This window comes from Mixophyes fleayi, chromosome 4 (genome assembly GCF_038048845.1).
Source record: "Mixophyes fleayi isolate aMixFle1 chromosome 4, aMixFle1.hap1, whole genome shotgun sequence".
NCBI lineage: Eukaryota > Metazoa > Chordata > Amphibia > Anura > Limnodynastidae > Mixophyes > Mixophyes fleayi.
Window position 1 is genome coordinate 275,439,760 of NC_134405.1, and position 14,036 is coordinate 275,453,795.

The window sequence follows — 14,036 nt, forward strand, 5'->3', positions numbered from 1 at the left end:
TTAACTTTTTCCTACTTGTAAATCAGGGCTGTCATCTTGCTACACCTGTGGATCAATGGCATCTGGCTAGAGTCCATAGAACACTGCACCCATATTCCACCACATCCAATGCTCTCAAGTATACTTTTTTATGACTATGTTTCCATGAAAGCAAGACAACCCACTGTACAAAGGATATGCAGTCTATTACAAATAGGGGTACACTTTGACTCCCCCTTCATTGATTTGCTTCATTTAAATAATGTTGTCAAAGCCTGTCATTTTTCCTTTGCAATATTGCCCATATCCATCATTTTTTTCCAAAAACTATCACTTGACTTAAGGGTCTAAGTGTGGTCCTCATAATGACCTCAGATTGCAAGTGTGGGCAGACTCTCCATTTATTCTGTTGAATATCAATCCTAATGTGAATCATCATTTGCATATAACATATTACAGAAGCCTAAATGATAAAATATTACCTATAATTTCACGGATTTTGACCCCCCCCACACCCATTTCACTCCTCTTCAGTCCATTCTCAATGCTGCAGCCTGATTGATCTTCCTCTCTTGACAATCTACATCTGCCTCCTCTTTCTCCATTGCAGAATCCTGTTCAAGATCTATACCTATAAAGCCCACTCTAACTTCACTGCTCCTTACCTCTGAAGCCTCATCTACACTCATACGCCCTCTCGCCCTCTACAGTCACCCAACAACCTCTGCCTCACCTCCCATGTAGATACCACGTCTCTCTCCCGCATTTAGTATTTCTCCTGTGCTGCCCCCCCTTCACTGGAACACTCTCCCTTGTTCTATCAGGCTATTCTCTAGCCTGCAAAATTTCAAACAATCCCTTAAAACCCATCTATTCAGGAAAGCCTACCCTTAATTTATCTAACCTCTCCCTTGTCCTCCTCTAACCCTCTTCATGATCCTTCTTCACTATCCACAGTATACTTCACATAATTCTTCCTACTTTCCTCTTCCTATCAACTCTTGTTCATCCCTCCCCTCATAGTTCTAGTCCCCTTACCCTATCTCCCCACTTTGTGTCTCCTGCTAGTCTCATCCTCCCCTTTATATTGTAAACTCCCATGAGCTGGGCTCTCTTAGTCTTGTGTCCTACTCCTCCTGTTTACTTTTCCATTCACCTCCTCAGCCTCATTTTAACACCTCAACATTTGACACCTTGGTTCTCCTCTTCTCCGTCACATCTCACCACTGCCCTGATCCTGTTAATGACGCCCACACTGCTGGGCACAGGTCCATCCTACTTTAATCACTCCCCACCTCCCTCCCTGCCTTTCTCATTTTTTCTTTGTTCTGGAATTCACTTATTCTTCTTTGCCCTGTGCACCTGTTCTCAGCATGATTTGTATTTAATTGCATTCTGTTTTTGTAGTGCCATGTTTGCTGTGTTCTGTTTTGTCCAATGGTCTATGTATGGTGCTGTTGACACTTTGTGACGCCTTATAAATAAAAGATAATAAAAATCCTAAACCAATCCCTAAATTTGGTGCACACTTATTGTTAACCCTCATTTCCCCATTGAATATATGCAATTTTTAATGTGATAAATATTTTCAAGATGTTTATTTGATATCATTTTTAAGGCAAGATGGATATAATGCAATGGTAAAATCTTTTTACTATAATACATACCGATGTAGATAAATATCTGCTGGTTTGGAAGCTTTTTAGTAACATTGTACAGATAAATGTACCGAGAAAGAGTATTACAGACATGAAAAAAATATCGGGAACATAGTTGCAGTCTTGTCCCTCTAGGTGTCCTCCCAGTTCCATGCACTGATTTTGTGTCCAATTGAAATACTCTTGTGTATTCTGTGCAGAAAAAAAAATGAGTGGACACACAAGTCACCAGAATGATAAGTCATCCCTCAGAATAAATAAAATAATTTCACATATGTATTCTCTGGAAGTAAAATAATTGGATGAAGTCGGCTAAATTAATTAATATTGGTTTACCATGTGTTTGCGATTAGTACGCCACGTGTAATGATGCAATTGCATGAAATAATAACACACACACTTACATTTTCACTTGTAAATAGTACACATTTTCTAAAAGTTCCAATTCACACTCGATCATTTAATAAATGAATTAAATGTTATTTATACAGATAATATTATAGTAAAGGTATTTATGTTTCTGGTCCTCTAAAATGTAAAGAGTTTGGTCTCATATTAAAGCATATTTCACCAGCATTTACCTGGTTTTGACAGAGTATTTATTGCATCTAGAGTTCACTAGTTATGAGTAATATGAGATTAATACACAAAAGTACTCTTCTTATGGATTAGTTTACACCGGTTCTTCGGCAGGAAGACACATAGGCAACAGTTGGAGTTAGCTGCCCCCTCCTTTGGGAGAAGATCAAATGAACTGATCTATGATAAGCAATCTACTGAAACATTGTTAACCCTGGACCAATGGAGACCTCTCTTAGTATTATCAGTGTATATTTTGACATCATCAGTGTTTTTTCTAAACTTAACATAAAAGCAGCCTCTGATTTAGGAACAGCCTCACTCTTTGCCAACAGACATCAGGATTTACGGACTGTTTCTGGGTCCAGGGTTGCGCAGCTTATGTATCGGTTGTACTTTGTATTATCTTTGTGTTCTGCTTAATTTTGCTATTAAATCTCTTTTGTGCTTTGGAACCACATTAATCACATCAGACAATATTTATTGATAGCAACAATACGGACATTACAATTCATATGAATGCTTATACACATTTGTAACTCAATACAAGCTGTGAACGGGTTTATCAATTATAGATCAAATACTTGTTGGTAGAGCAATAATAAAAGATACTAATAAAAATGTCCCCAGTTATAGTGAAGCTGGTGAAAAGGAGCCTAGGATATGGGAAATGACAAACCATGACAGTTAAATGTTTTTCTCTGAATGAGGAAAAAAAATCACTTGTAGGGTCATGTAACTAATTTGTGTTACTGATCAAGTAATTAATGTTTTAAGACCAGACACTATATACCGCTATGCTAATAATTGTTCCAATAACAGTACAGTGGAAAAAAAGAACACTTTTGGGTTCTAAAACATAAGATATAACATGTTAAATATATGGAAATATAATAAGTCAGTAATATCTATGCAGATACCCTACACACCTCCATATGAGGTATGTTCATATTCTGATAAAAACTAGTACATTTTAAACATCAAGGGCAAGATTTACAAAAGGGTACTTTGGCTGGGTTCAATCCGCCACACATTGCCAGCCATTTTAAATCGCAGCCTCAAACCTCCTTTTGTCCTATAGATTGTAAGCTTGTGAGCAGGGCCCAATCTGTCTGTATTACCCAGTATTGCTTTATTACTGTTTGTTGCCAATTGTAAAGCGCTACGGAATCTGCTAGCGCTATATAAATAAATGATGATGATGATGATTGTAAATGCGGTGATTTGGACCACTAAACTGCCGATGATGTGTTGTTTAAATCCGCAACCAAATTTGCATCTTAGTAAATCTAGTCCTAAGTCTTGAGGTGCGATTAATGTTAGTGAAAACACACTTACATAATATGCTTTATATCAGGGTATGCTGATACCTAGTTGTTGCAAAAAAGGTGTCTTTTTTTGTTCCATTCATGCATTAGCAATTGTACTTTTGTGCTTGTGGTTTTGCATTTTATACATTTCTCCCATAGCCTTCATTAGAACTTTGGCACTTTAAAATTAAACTGTTTGACTCCTCCCTCTTCTATATTCCCATCCTGCAATTAATTAGCATTTTAGTGTGCCCAGAGGACAGGGTGCTGTTTTGTTGGGCTGCACTGCACCGCACCATCGGGTAGGTGCTGCAGTGCAAGACCATGAGTTGGAGAAGCAGCCAAGTAAGTTTCTCTCCTGATTTAGGGGAGAGGAGAAGTGACTCAGTTAGTCTCTGAGGGGCTGGGGTTTAGACTGCAGAGCACTGTGACTTGCTTGGGTGGAAGGGTGAGGTGGGAGCAGGTCATAAGCAGCCACACACTAGACACAGAATGATAGGAAAGGGGCCTACCTTTCAAGGACAATAGCCTGTTTTTAAAAATGATCATTGATTCATCCCTATGTAATCATGTTCAATTACATGCGACTTAATTATTTATCTATGAGGATTATTATTGCAACATATAAAAGAAGAAATTGTAAAACATTTATTAGACTCATATTATACAAACCATGCTCTATTATGTGTTGATACTCTGGGCTATACTTAACCCTTTGTCACTTTTTTCTTTCTTTTACATCTCTAATTTTACATGTTATTTTGCTAAAGGACAACACAGTTTGGAATTAGAATTTTCATATCTTGTCAGCACTTCCTGCTCCTTTCCTTTCAGTTTCCCTGACTGCAGGGAAGTATTTTGTTCTCTTTTTATCTGCTGGGTGTCTGTATCTGCGGTTCAGTGTGCACTTTAGATTGAGTAATGTAGATGTCTTGTTCTCCTATGTTATCTGTCATGTCTGGCAGCTAACTGTAACAAATGCCCACAGTATTCACCACAGATCTGGCAGAAACAGTCTTGGCTAAATCCTTGGCTCAGTCTATTTCTGAGCTCACGCAACTCACTGCTTGACCCCTGATTGTAGTCAAAGGGAAATGTGTCTCTAGTTCTTTTGTTGAAAATTCAGTGACTAATTGCATACTTCGGAGTGTGCTTAGCCAAGGGTCATCTGGTTCTCCTAGCGGTACCACTAGATGAGCTGGTTTAGATGCATTGCCTAGCAAAGCTTGTGTAGGAGCTTGGTAATATTTCCTCCTATTTAGAGAGGACTCTGGAAAACTCTTCTCGAGCCAGATCATGGAAACTTTAGAGTTCTGCCTTGGTTGCATCCTGGAGAGGAGCTGACTCCGAGTGCTCCTCTGAAGATCAGAGTAAGGTAGTGGAAGTCTCAAACATTACGCATTCCTCTGTGTTTGATGAGGACTCTTCAAGAAGGTATGGGGTTTATGATTTAGTGAAAACAGTGTAGCAGGCACTACACATGCGTTGTTTATAAGGAAGAAGCAGTTAATTTCTTTCCCTTCATCTCTACAATTGGATAATATGCTCTGCTAAAAAAGTGATACAGTGATACTAGTTGTTAGTGATTTAAAAGCAGACTAATCTGCAGTCGCATTATTTACTCTATGATATTACATTTATTCCCTGCATCTCTTGCTGGTATATTACAGTTTTCCACTTATTGAAAGATGAATTAAATCATGGTAAAACAGCTCTTAATTTGGAGCTTAATAAGGCATCTGCATCAGATTAGTCTGCTTTCATATGACTAACACCTAGTATCACCTTATCACGTTTTTTTTGTTTTTAATAGTTATTTTACTGCTTTTTTGGAACCAGACCACACTTTTTATTTTAATGTATATCCAATAAAATATTATGTTTTTAAAAATAATATCTTAATTTCATATTATCCTTGAGTGCCCTAATTTACATGTATTTTGGCTTCTTCTCTTTTCCTTCCTAAACAGCTGGGAGAGGAGGAAAATTACTTTTGATTATATGAGGAATTTCTATATTGGTATGTGGGGGGGGGGGGTCTCTCTCCAGAATAGAAAGTACTCTACACTTGTTGTCTGAACTAATTAACTTCACGTTCTGTGCTGTCCCACCATTGTATTTTATGTGAGTATATTCACAACGAGATAGTAGTTGCAAGTGTTAGCTTTACACAGCAGAGTTTCTACAAATTTGAACTGTTTAAATTTGCCCTATTCTTAAGTTTGTTTTTTTAAATCATATGTGAGCGCATTGTAATGTATTTACATTGTGTCCAATCAAACAGAATTACACTATATTGTTATACTTATGTCTCTCTAATTTCTACATACATAAAAGGAGGGAGAAAAGAGAAAAACGATCTGACATTAATATAAACCCTTCCTCTTTATATGAGGATTACTGAAATCAGAGGACCTTTACTTCAGGAATCCTAAGAATTCTTTATCCGTGGAATCTCTGGAGGAATTAGTTTTCGGTTGCAGTGCCCATTACGGTCTTACTTCTTGTGAGTATATTCAAGTCATTTTATACACAGAAATGAAAGGAAATGTTTTTCATGAACATCCTTAGCAGATTGCCAGGAGTCATCTTTTGGACCATACCCCTGCCAACGTAGCAGATACTGTAGTTGATTTCGAAACATATGAGAGTCCAGGATCTTTTCGACTATAAATTCCTCATGCTCATCAACTTGAATTGGCTCAGGAGGAGGCAAATAGTGACCAGGAAATGGATTCTTAACTGAAGGTTTTAGTAATGACACATGAAAAGTAGGATGTACCTTCATAAAATCAGGAAGATCCAATCGAAAAGCCCCTGATCTAATCTGTGCAATGATCTTATATGGACCAAAAAACTTCCTTCCCAACTTAGAAGATGGTACCTTCATCCTTAAATGTCTAGTTGACAACTATACTTCATTAACGATATTAAAGGTTAGAGCAGCCCTTCGTGATCTGTCAGCATCACGTATGTATCTTTCTTGAGCAGTTTTCAATGTCTCTTTTAATAATTAATTTACTTTGCATAAGAATCAGTCTATCTTCCACGGCAGGAATTGGAGAGTCACAAGGTAGATTGGGACATATATCTGGATGATGTCCTAGAATAGCATAGAAAAGGGCTAAATCTTGTAGACGAATGTTGAGCATTATTGTATGCAAACTCAGCCATGGGGAGGATATCAACCCAATCATCTTGTAGGTGACAAATATAACATCTAAGATATTGCTCAAATGTTTGGTTTGTTCGCACCATTTGTCCATTTGACTGTGGATGAAATGCGGTGGACAAGTTCAACAAAATGCCAAGGGATTTGCAAAACTGTTTTCAAAATCGTGAGTGAATTGAACCCCTCGGTCTGAAACCACATTATTAGGAACGCCATGCAAACGAAAAACTACTTTTATAAGTAAGTCGGCTGTTTCTTTTGCTGTAGGTGTACCCTGGCAGGGTATAAAGTGAGCCATCTTTGTCAGTCTGTCGATTACCACAAAGATAATGGTCATATTCTTAGATCTTGGAAGGTCTACTATAAAGTCCATGGAAATGGAATCCCATGGACGTGTAGGTATTGGCAAAAGTTGTAATAGTCCGAAAGGAGAAGTACGAGGAGTCTTAAATCTGGCACACATTGTACAAGAGGATACATATTTTGCTACATCCTCCTTATACTTGAGCGGCTTAACAGTTCTTGAGTTTTCTGGAGTCCTTTATGGCCTGCTAATTTAGAGTCATGGAATACTTGCATGACCGTTAACCGTGCTTTTTCTGGATCATATAGTCAATGTGCCATGTTGACTCTGTTGTCATAGGTTCATTTTACATTTCTTGGAGGATCATGAGGGTAGAATCCGTATCATATCAATTCTTGGGGCTAGATTTACTAAGCTGCGGGTTTGAAAAAGTGTAGATGTTGCCTATAGCAACCAATCAGATTCTAGCTGTCATTTTGTATAAGGTACTAAATAAATGAAAGCTAGAATCTGATTGGTTGCTATAGGCAACATCCCCACTTTTTCAAATCCGCAGCTTAGTAAATCTAGCCCTTGATCTCTGTTAATAACTCACTTGTACAAATAACCTCCAACAAATTTGAATCAGGAACTATTGTTTGAACAGGCTTTACCTGTTGAAAGAGCATAGGCTTTCCATTCTTCGATTCAGGTCTATAGGAAATTAGGAAATCAAAACAGCTTAAATAGTGAGCCCATCGAGCTTGTTGGGGAGATAATCTTTTTGCTGATTTAAGAAATTCCAAATTCCAATGATCGGTGAGGACTATCACTTGATGTCTCCATTCTGAAAAAGCACCTATAATGGCAAGTACCACCTAATTTCCCACATCATAGTTTCTTTCAAGAGCAGTCATTTCCCTTGAATAAAAAGCACAGGAGTGAAGTAACATCTGTTCTCCTACTCTTTGGGGCATATTCAATTGTTTTGAATCCCCGCGGCGTTAAAACTATTACCGTTATTACGGTAATAGTAAGCTGCGGCTCAGGGAGCTGCAAGCTGAAATCCAGCGAGAATAACGGTATTTACACGCACTATTACCGCAATGACGGTAATGGTGTGCGCACCGCGAGATTTTTGGTGTTTTCGCCAACAACTGAATATGCCCCTTTGTGATATTACTGCTCCTATAGCTGAATCCGATGCATCAGTTTCCAAAACAAATGGGAGTGTAGGATCAGGATGACATGAACTTTGTTTTCAAAATGGAAAAATCTTTATCAGCTGCTGGTGACCACTGAAAGGAAGAACCCATTTTTGTAAGCTGAGTAATGGGGGCAGCAATTCCAGAAAAGTTCTTTATCATCATCTTCATTTATTTATATAGCGCCACTAATTCCGCAGCGCTGTACAGAGAACTCATTCACATCAGTCCCTGCCCCATTGGAGCTTAAAGTCTAAATTCCCTAATATAGACACACACACAGGCACAGACAGACAGAGAGGGAGACAGACAGACAGAGGGAGAGACTAGGGTCAATTTTGATTGCGGCCAATTAACCTACCAGTATGTTTTTGGAGTGTGGGAGGAAACCGGAGCACCCGGAGGAAACCCACGCAAACACAGGGAGAACATACAAACTCCACACAGATAAGGCCATGGTCGGGAATTGAACTTATGACCCCAGCGCTGTGAGGCAGAAGTGAAAACTGCTAGGCCACTGTGCTGCCTTTATAAAGCGTTGATAAAATAAATCATTGTACATCTTTGACATTTTTAGGTATGGGCCAATCTACCACAGCATGTACTTTACAGGGATCCATACACAGTCCTTGAGGGGATATAATGTAAGCCCAATTTTTTATTTGGGTGCAGTGGAATTCACATTTCTCCAACTTAATGTATAATTGGCTTATATGTAGCCATTGTAGAATAATTTGAACATGTTCTTGATGTTCTTGTAAAGAATAAGATAAGATAAGGATATCATCAAGATATACAATAATGAATAAATCAAGCAAATCTCGAAAGACATAATTTATAAAATGTTGGAAGGTAGCAGGGTCATTACATAGCCTGACCGGCATCAAGAGATACTCATAATATCCATACTTCGTTTGAAAAGCCGTCTTCCATTCATCACCTGGTCGGATGCGTATTAAGTTGCAAGCTTCTCTTAAATTGAGTTTTGTGAAAATAGTTGCTGTCTAAAGTCTTTCTAATAATTCTGGGATGAGAGGAAGTGGATGTCTATTCTTTATAGTAAGTTTATTTAAATCTCTATAATCAATGCATTGATACAAAGAACCATCTTTATTTTTCACAAAAAAAAGATAGTAGCCCTTGCTGGGGGTTTTGAAGGACAAATAAAGCCTTTAGTTTAATTTTACTCAAGGTATGTCTTTAGTGTCTTTAATTCAGGTTCAACTAATGGATAAATATGACCAAAAGGAAAAGCAGCCCCAGATAATAGGTCAATGGGACAATCATATGATCGATGCAGAGGTAAATTGTCAGCATATTGTTTGTTAAAGATATCAGCAAAATCCTGATATTGAACAGGCAATTGTTCATCCACAGAAGAGGGGGACACTGAGATCTGATTCTCCGTTTGTGCAGCAAGAGGGACCACACTGATAGTATCTTGAATATTTATGGTTTGAGACTCCCAATTAATGGCTGGGTTACTGGTAGTGAACCAAGGGAGACCCAATATTATGGGAAATTTTGGAGAAGTCATGAGAAAAAAGTGACTTCCTCCTTATGATTGGATTCTATCATCAGGGACATAAGTTCTGCCTCATGTGTGATGGCACCAGAATTCAGAGGGAATCCATCAACTGTCTCCATCAATACAGGACTCTTTCTTTCTTGAAATACTATATGGTTTTGTTTAGCAAAATCTGTATCCATGAAGTTACCATTGGCTCCTGAATCCAGCATTGCCATGGTTGAAATAAGTCGAAAGTTTATCTCAAGTTGTATTGGAATTGAAAAATTATTTTTTATTCTTCTGTTCTCTTTCTCAGTTGTAAACAGCGAAGAGATTTGAGGAATAATAACATTCAGTTGATGTGAACAGCATGAAATAATAGATACCTGGTCATAATATTTAGGTTTCATCAATGTAGCAACTGTATTGCGAGGTCGTTGAGAACAATCAGATACATAATGTCCAGATTTACCACAATACAAACAGAGATTCTCTTGTTGTCATTGATCTCTTCTTTCAATAGAAATCTGTTTACGAATGGTATCTATTTGCATTGGCTCAGGCTCCTCAATTTGTTGTGTTGCAGGAGTTCCAGAGTAATTTGATATTGCTGGTTCTGGATAATTGGGACAAGTCCACATGGAGCCCAAACTATCTTGTTTCCTCTCTATTTGACGAGCATCAATACGAATACCATGTTTAACAAAAGCTTCAAATTCAGTGGGTGCATCAGCTCTAGTTAATACATCTTTAATAAACTCAGACAATACCTTAACACAGAATAAGGAGGGTGTCAATCCTTCTTTTGATGCAGAAACAGGCGTTATCAAGAAATTGAAGAAAAAAAAAAATCTCATTTTTTCCACAACATATGAAGGGGGGTTTAATTGAGACCTTCAGTAAGATGGTGCAAGATGATATAGAGAAATTATATGACAGGGGAAACCACAAACAGATTCATAATTTGAGCTACTGTTACGAGCCGCGGCAGTACTCACAGCCGCCACGGCGGGCTCCTGGCGCCCTCTAGCGTCACCTTGACGACCGGGATGTCATTTCCGGATCCTGTACGGCCGTTGCCAAGGCAACGGCCGGACGCCACTTCTGTAGCGCCGCGTCCCGGCAATGTAGGAAGCCGGGTGCCTGCGCGCAAACAGTTGCAGCCTGTGGGATGATTAATGTCATTAATTATGGCACTTGTGAAGAGAATTCAGGGATGAACCCTAATTGGTTGATCTTGATATTTAAGTGTTCAATTTATTATGCAGGGGGCTGTGGGTGATTCAGAGCTCGGCTCTGATTGGTGGGCAATGGTATTTAAGGCAGTGAGGTCTGCAGCTCACTACCGGGTATAGCTTTTCTGCCCAGTCTTGCTGACCTGCTGCTATTTGCTACTCCCTGTCATGTGGATCCCTGCTTGGATTATTGGACTCTGCCTGTTTTGCTCGTGACTCTTCTTGCCTGTACCATGGACCTTGCTGCCGTGCCTGTGACCCCAACTTCTGGTGTGTTTATCGATTACCCTGCTTGCCTGTGACCCTTGACCTTGGCTATCGTTTTTGACTACCCGCTGCCTTCTACCAGTCTCCTGGCCCGCCGCTCTGGTCCCGCATTACCAACCCACAATACACTTGGAGCTAACTCCTGGGGGCATCCGAGTACCGGTGAGCGCATCAAGCTCTAAGGGAAAGGCGGCTGCTATAGGCGAAGATCTCCGTCATCTAGTTCTGTGGGTTGGTGATCAGGGCCAGCAGCCTAACAGCTACAAAGAGAGACAGGCGCTTAAGAACCTTAAGGAAAATAAGAATATCATTATAAAACCTGCTGATAAGGGCCCTTTGGGAGAAGACGTGGGTCAGGGGCAGCATGATTTCTGAGTGAGCCTGGTGTCGTGGCATTATTTCATAGATGACATATTCTTTGTGTGGGAGGGCACAGAAGCTGAATTAATGAATTCTGTGAATATTTCAAATCTAGTGAATCACACATCGATCTGACGTTTCATCATAGCATTTCATCCATTAATTTTTTGGATATTACAGTGTATATTAAAGATATCATCCATACAATGACCAATAGAAAACCTACCGATAAGGCTAGCTATGTGCATTTTAACAGCCATCATCATTCCAACTGGATTGCGAATAATCCCTTGGGTCAAATGAAGTGTTTAAAAAGGAATTGTACTGAGGATCATGTACTGCAAAATCAATTGAAAGATATGAAAGAATCCTTCTTGACCAAGGGGTATAGAGAAACACAGTTGATTAAAGCTAAGGATGATCTAAATCATATTGAGAGAGTGCATCTCATTGCCCACAACAAAAAGTCCCAGTTTGATTATACAGGGACATATGAGTGGGCCTTTCTATCCCAATACCATATTTCGTATAAAAAGATGAAAAAGATATTTTGAAATCATTGAACCATTCTTAAGAAAGATGCAGTTCTTGGTATGGTCTTACTCGATTAACCATCTTTTATATATAGGAAGGCTCCAAGTATTAAGGACAAATTAGTAAAAAGAGTCACCTTTGAGACCAAAAAAACCCCTGTCAAAAGTATTGGTTTTTATCGATGTGGGATGTGTATGACATGTAGGAATACTTCCTACACATCCAATAAAATGGAAAACTTTACAGTTGGTAATCAGATATATCGGATTAATCAATTCATCACCTGAAATATGATTAATATAATATATGCTATTGAATGCACGTGTAATAAAATTTATGTGGGTAGGACTACTCGGCCACTTAAAGTGAGAATGAGAGAACATATTTATAATATACGTAAGGGGCTAGAGTCCCACACTTTATCTGAACATTTTAAGTCAGTGCACCATTGTAATCCAGGGGAGAAAGTAATTTTATTGATATTTATTGATCTATTGATAAATAAAATGTTATATAAATTCTGTTATTTTTATTGCTTGTCTAGTGCTCATATAAATGTCATTGTTATTAATGTTGTTTTTATTTGTTTTATTCACATCCATTATCCTGGTCGTTACATTCATGTTCATTGTCATATGATCTTCTGTGAGAATCATTATGGCCCTTCTTTTCTGGGCCTATTACCAAGCCTCTCTTTGAAATAATAGTGTGTGGTTATTTCATTGTGTGCCAAGCCTCGTTTTCAACTGCATCACCGATCATCCACTCAAGACTAATTGAGGGACTTTAAATTGAACTGTATGCATGCTACCCCATACCTTGATAAAGACTCCATATTGGAGTTGAAAAGCATCAGTCTGTGGGGTGAACCTTTCTATCCTCTACCGAAACCTGTTGGAGTCATCAGAAGGAGCAAGGCTCCCGGGGAGACCATCTCGTGTCCTGTTACATGCGACTCCATTCAGACTCTTTGGTATGAGTATTTAGAACTACATATTTCTGGATTTATTCTTGTGCGCTATTGGTGCATATATTATCATGATTATGGAAATAAATGGTATTACACTAGATATGCCTTTTTCCTGTTTCATATGATGAGTATTGAAGGATCTGGAGAGGCAGCGTTTGATGTCATCTACTGCTCCTTTTTGATGTGCCTTAAAATCCCCACGGTCTTGTAAGCAGATTTCCTAAAGGACCTCCCTTTGTGTGCTATACCATTATGAAGAGGTTGTTCTATCTTGCAAATACTTCTGGAATAAGGATTTACTTTTTCTTGTGGGATTTACACATATAGACCCCCCCCCTTTCTCTACCACTGGTGGTCTTTTACAATTGATGTGTTTCAACAATATTACCCTATGTTTGCTATGTTTTAATTAATTTCTCAGTGTCATATAATGAAGATGATGTACATCGATTTCTAATGAGGAATTTCCTCTATTGACAATAATAATTGGGAGAGCGAGCACTCAAGGTACACATTACTATGCATTTGTTTTTTTTCTTTACTGTTTGGAGAGTTTTAGTGGCTTTCCTCATGTGTCTCCTAGGATGCACACGCATTCATTAGCGCCAGTTCTTGACCTATCTTTTTACAGACAAAAGAAAGTAATTGAAATAACTTATGCTGTGATACGATGCTAGTAACCAATCATGACTGATATTGCTTCTATAAGTTACTGTGACCAGCAGTGTCCTCCAGTTTGTTTGTTGGAATGACAAGGTAAGTAGTGCTAGGCTGATGCTGATCTTCTGGATATTGGACAGTTACAATATACATTGTGGGCTACTATAGGTTATATGCAATTGACATTGAGGCTACTATGCAGGACATTGTTGGTACTATGTATACATGTTGGTCTCTATGCGGATGTTTATGCCATTATAAAACCTCACAGAGTGCAGCGCTTATAACCAAAAGTAACGATTGTAATTTTTTAA

The 14,036-nt window shown here is 38.6% G+C and overlaps 1 protein-coding gene across 2 annotated transcripts in view; it reads right to left on the minus strand.

Moving 5' to 3' along the window:
• Positions 1 to 14,036, minus strand: part of LOC142152768 (electrogenic sodium bicarbonate cotransporter 1-like) — a 351,181-nt gene that overhangs the window by 148,650 nt on the left and 188,495 nt on the right. For both annotated transcript variants that reach the window (XM_075209752.1, XM_075209753.1), the window contains exon 13: positions 1,647 to 1,829. In XM_075209752.1, the coding sequence (XP_075065853.1) occupies positions 1,647 to 1,829 (183 nt within the window). The remainder of the gene's footprint in view (positions 1 to 1,646; positions 1,830 to 14,036) is intronic.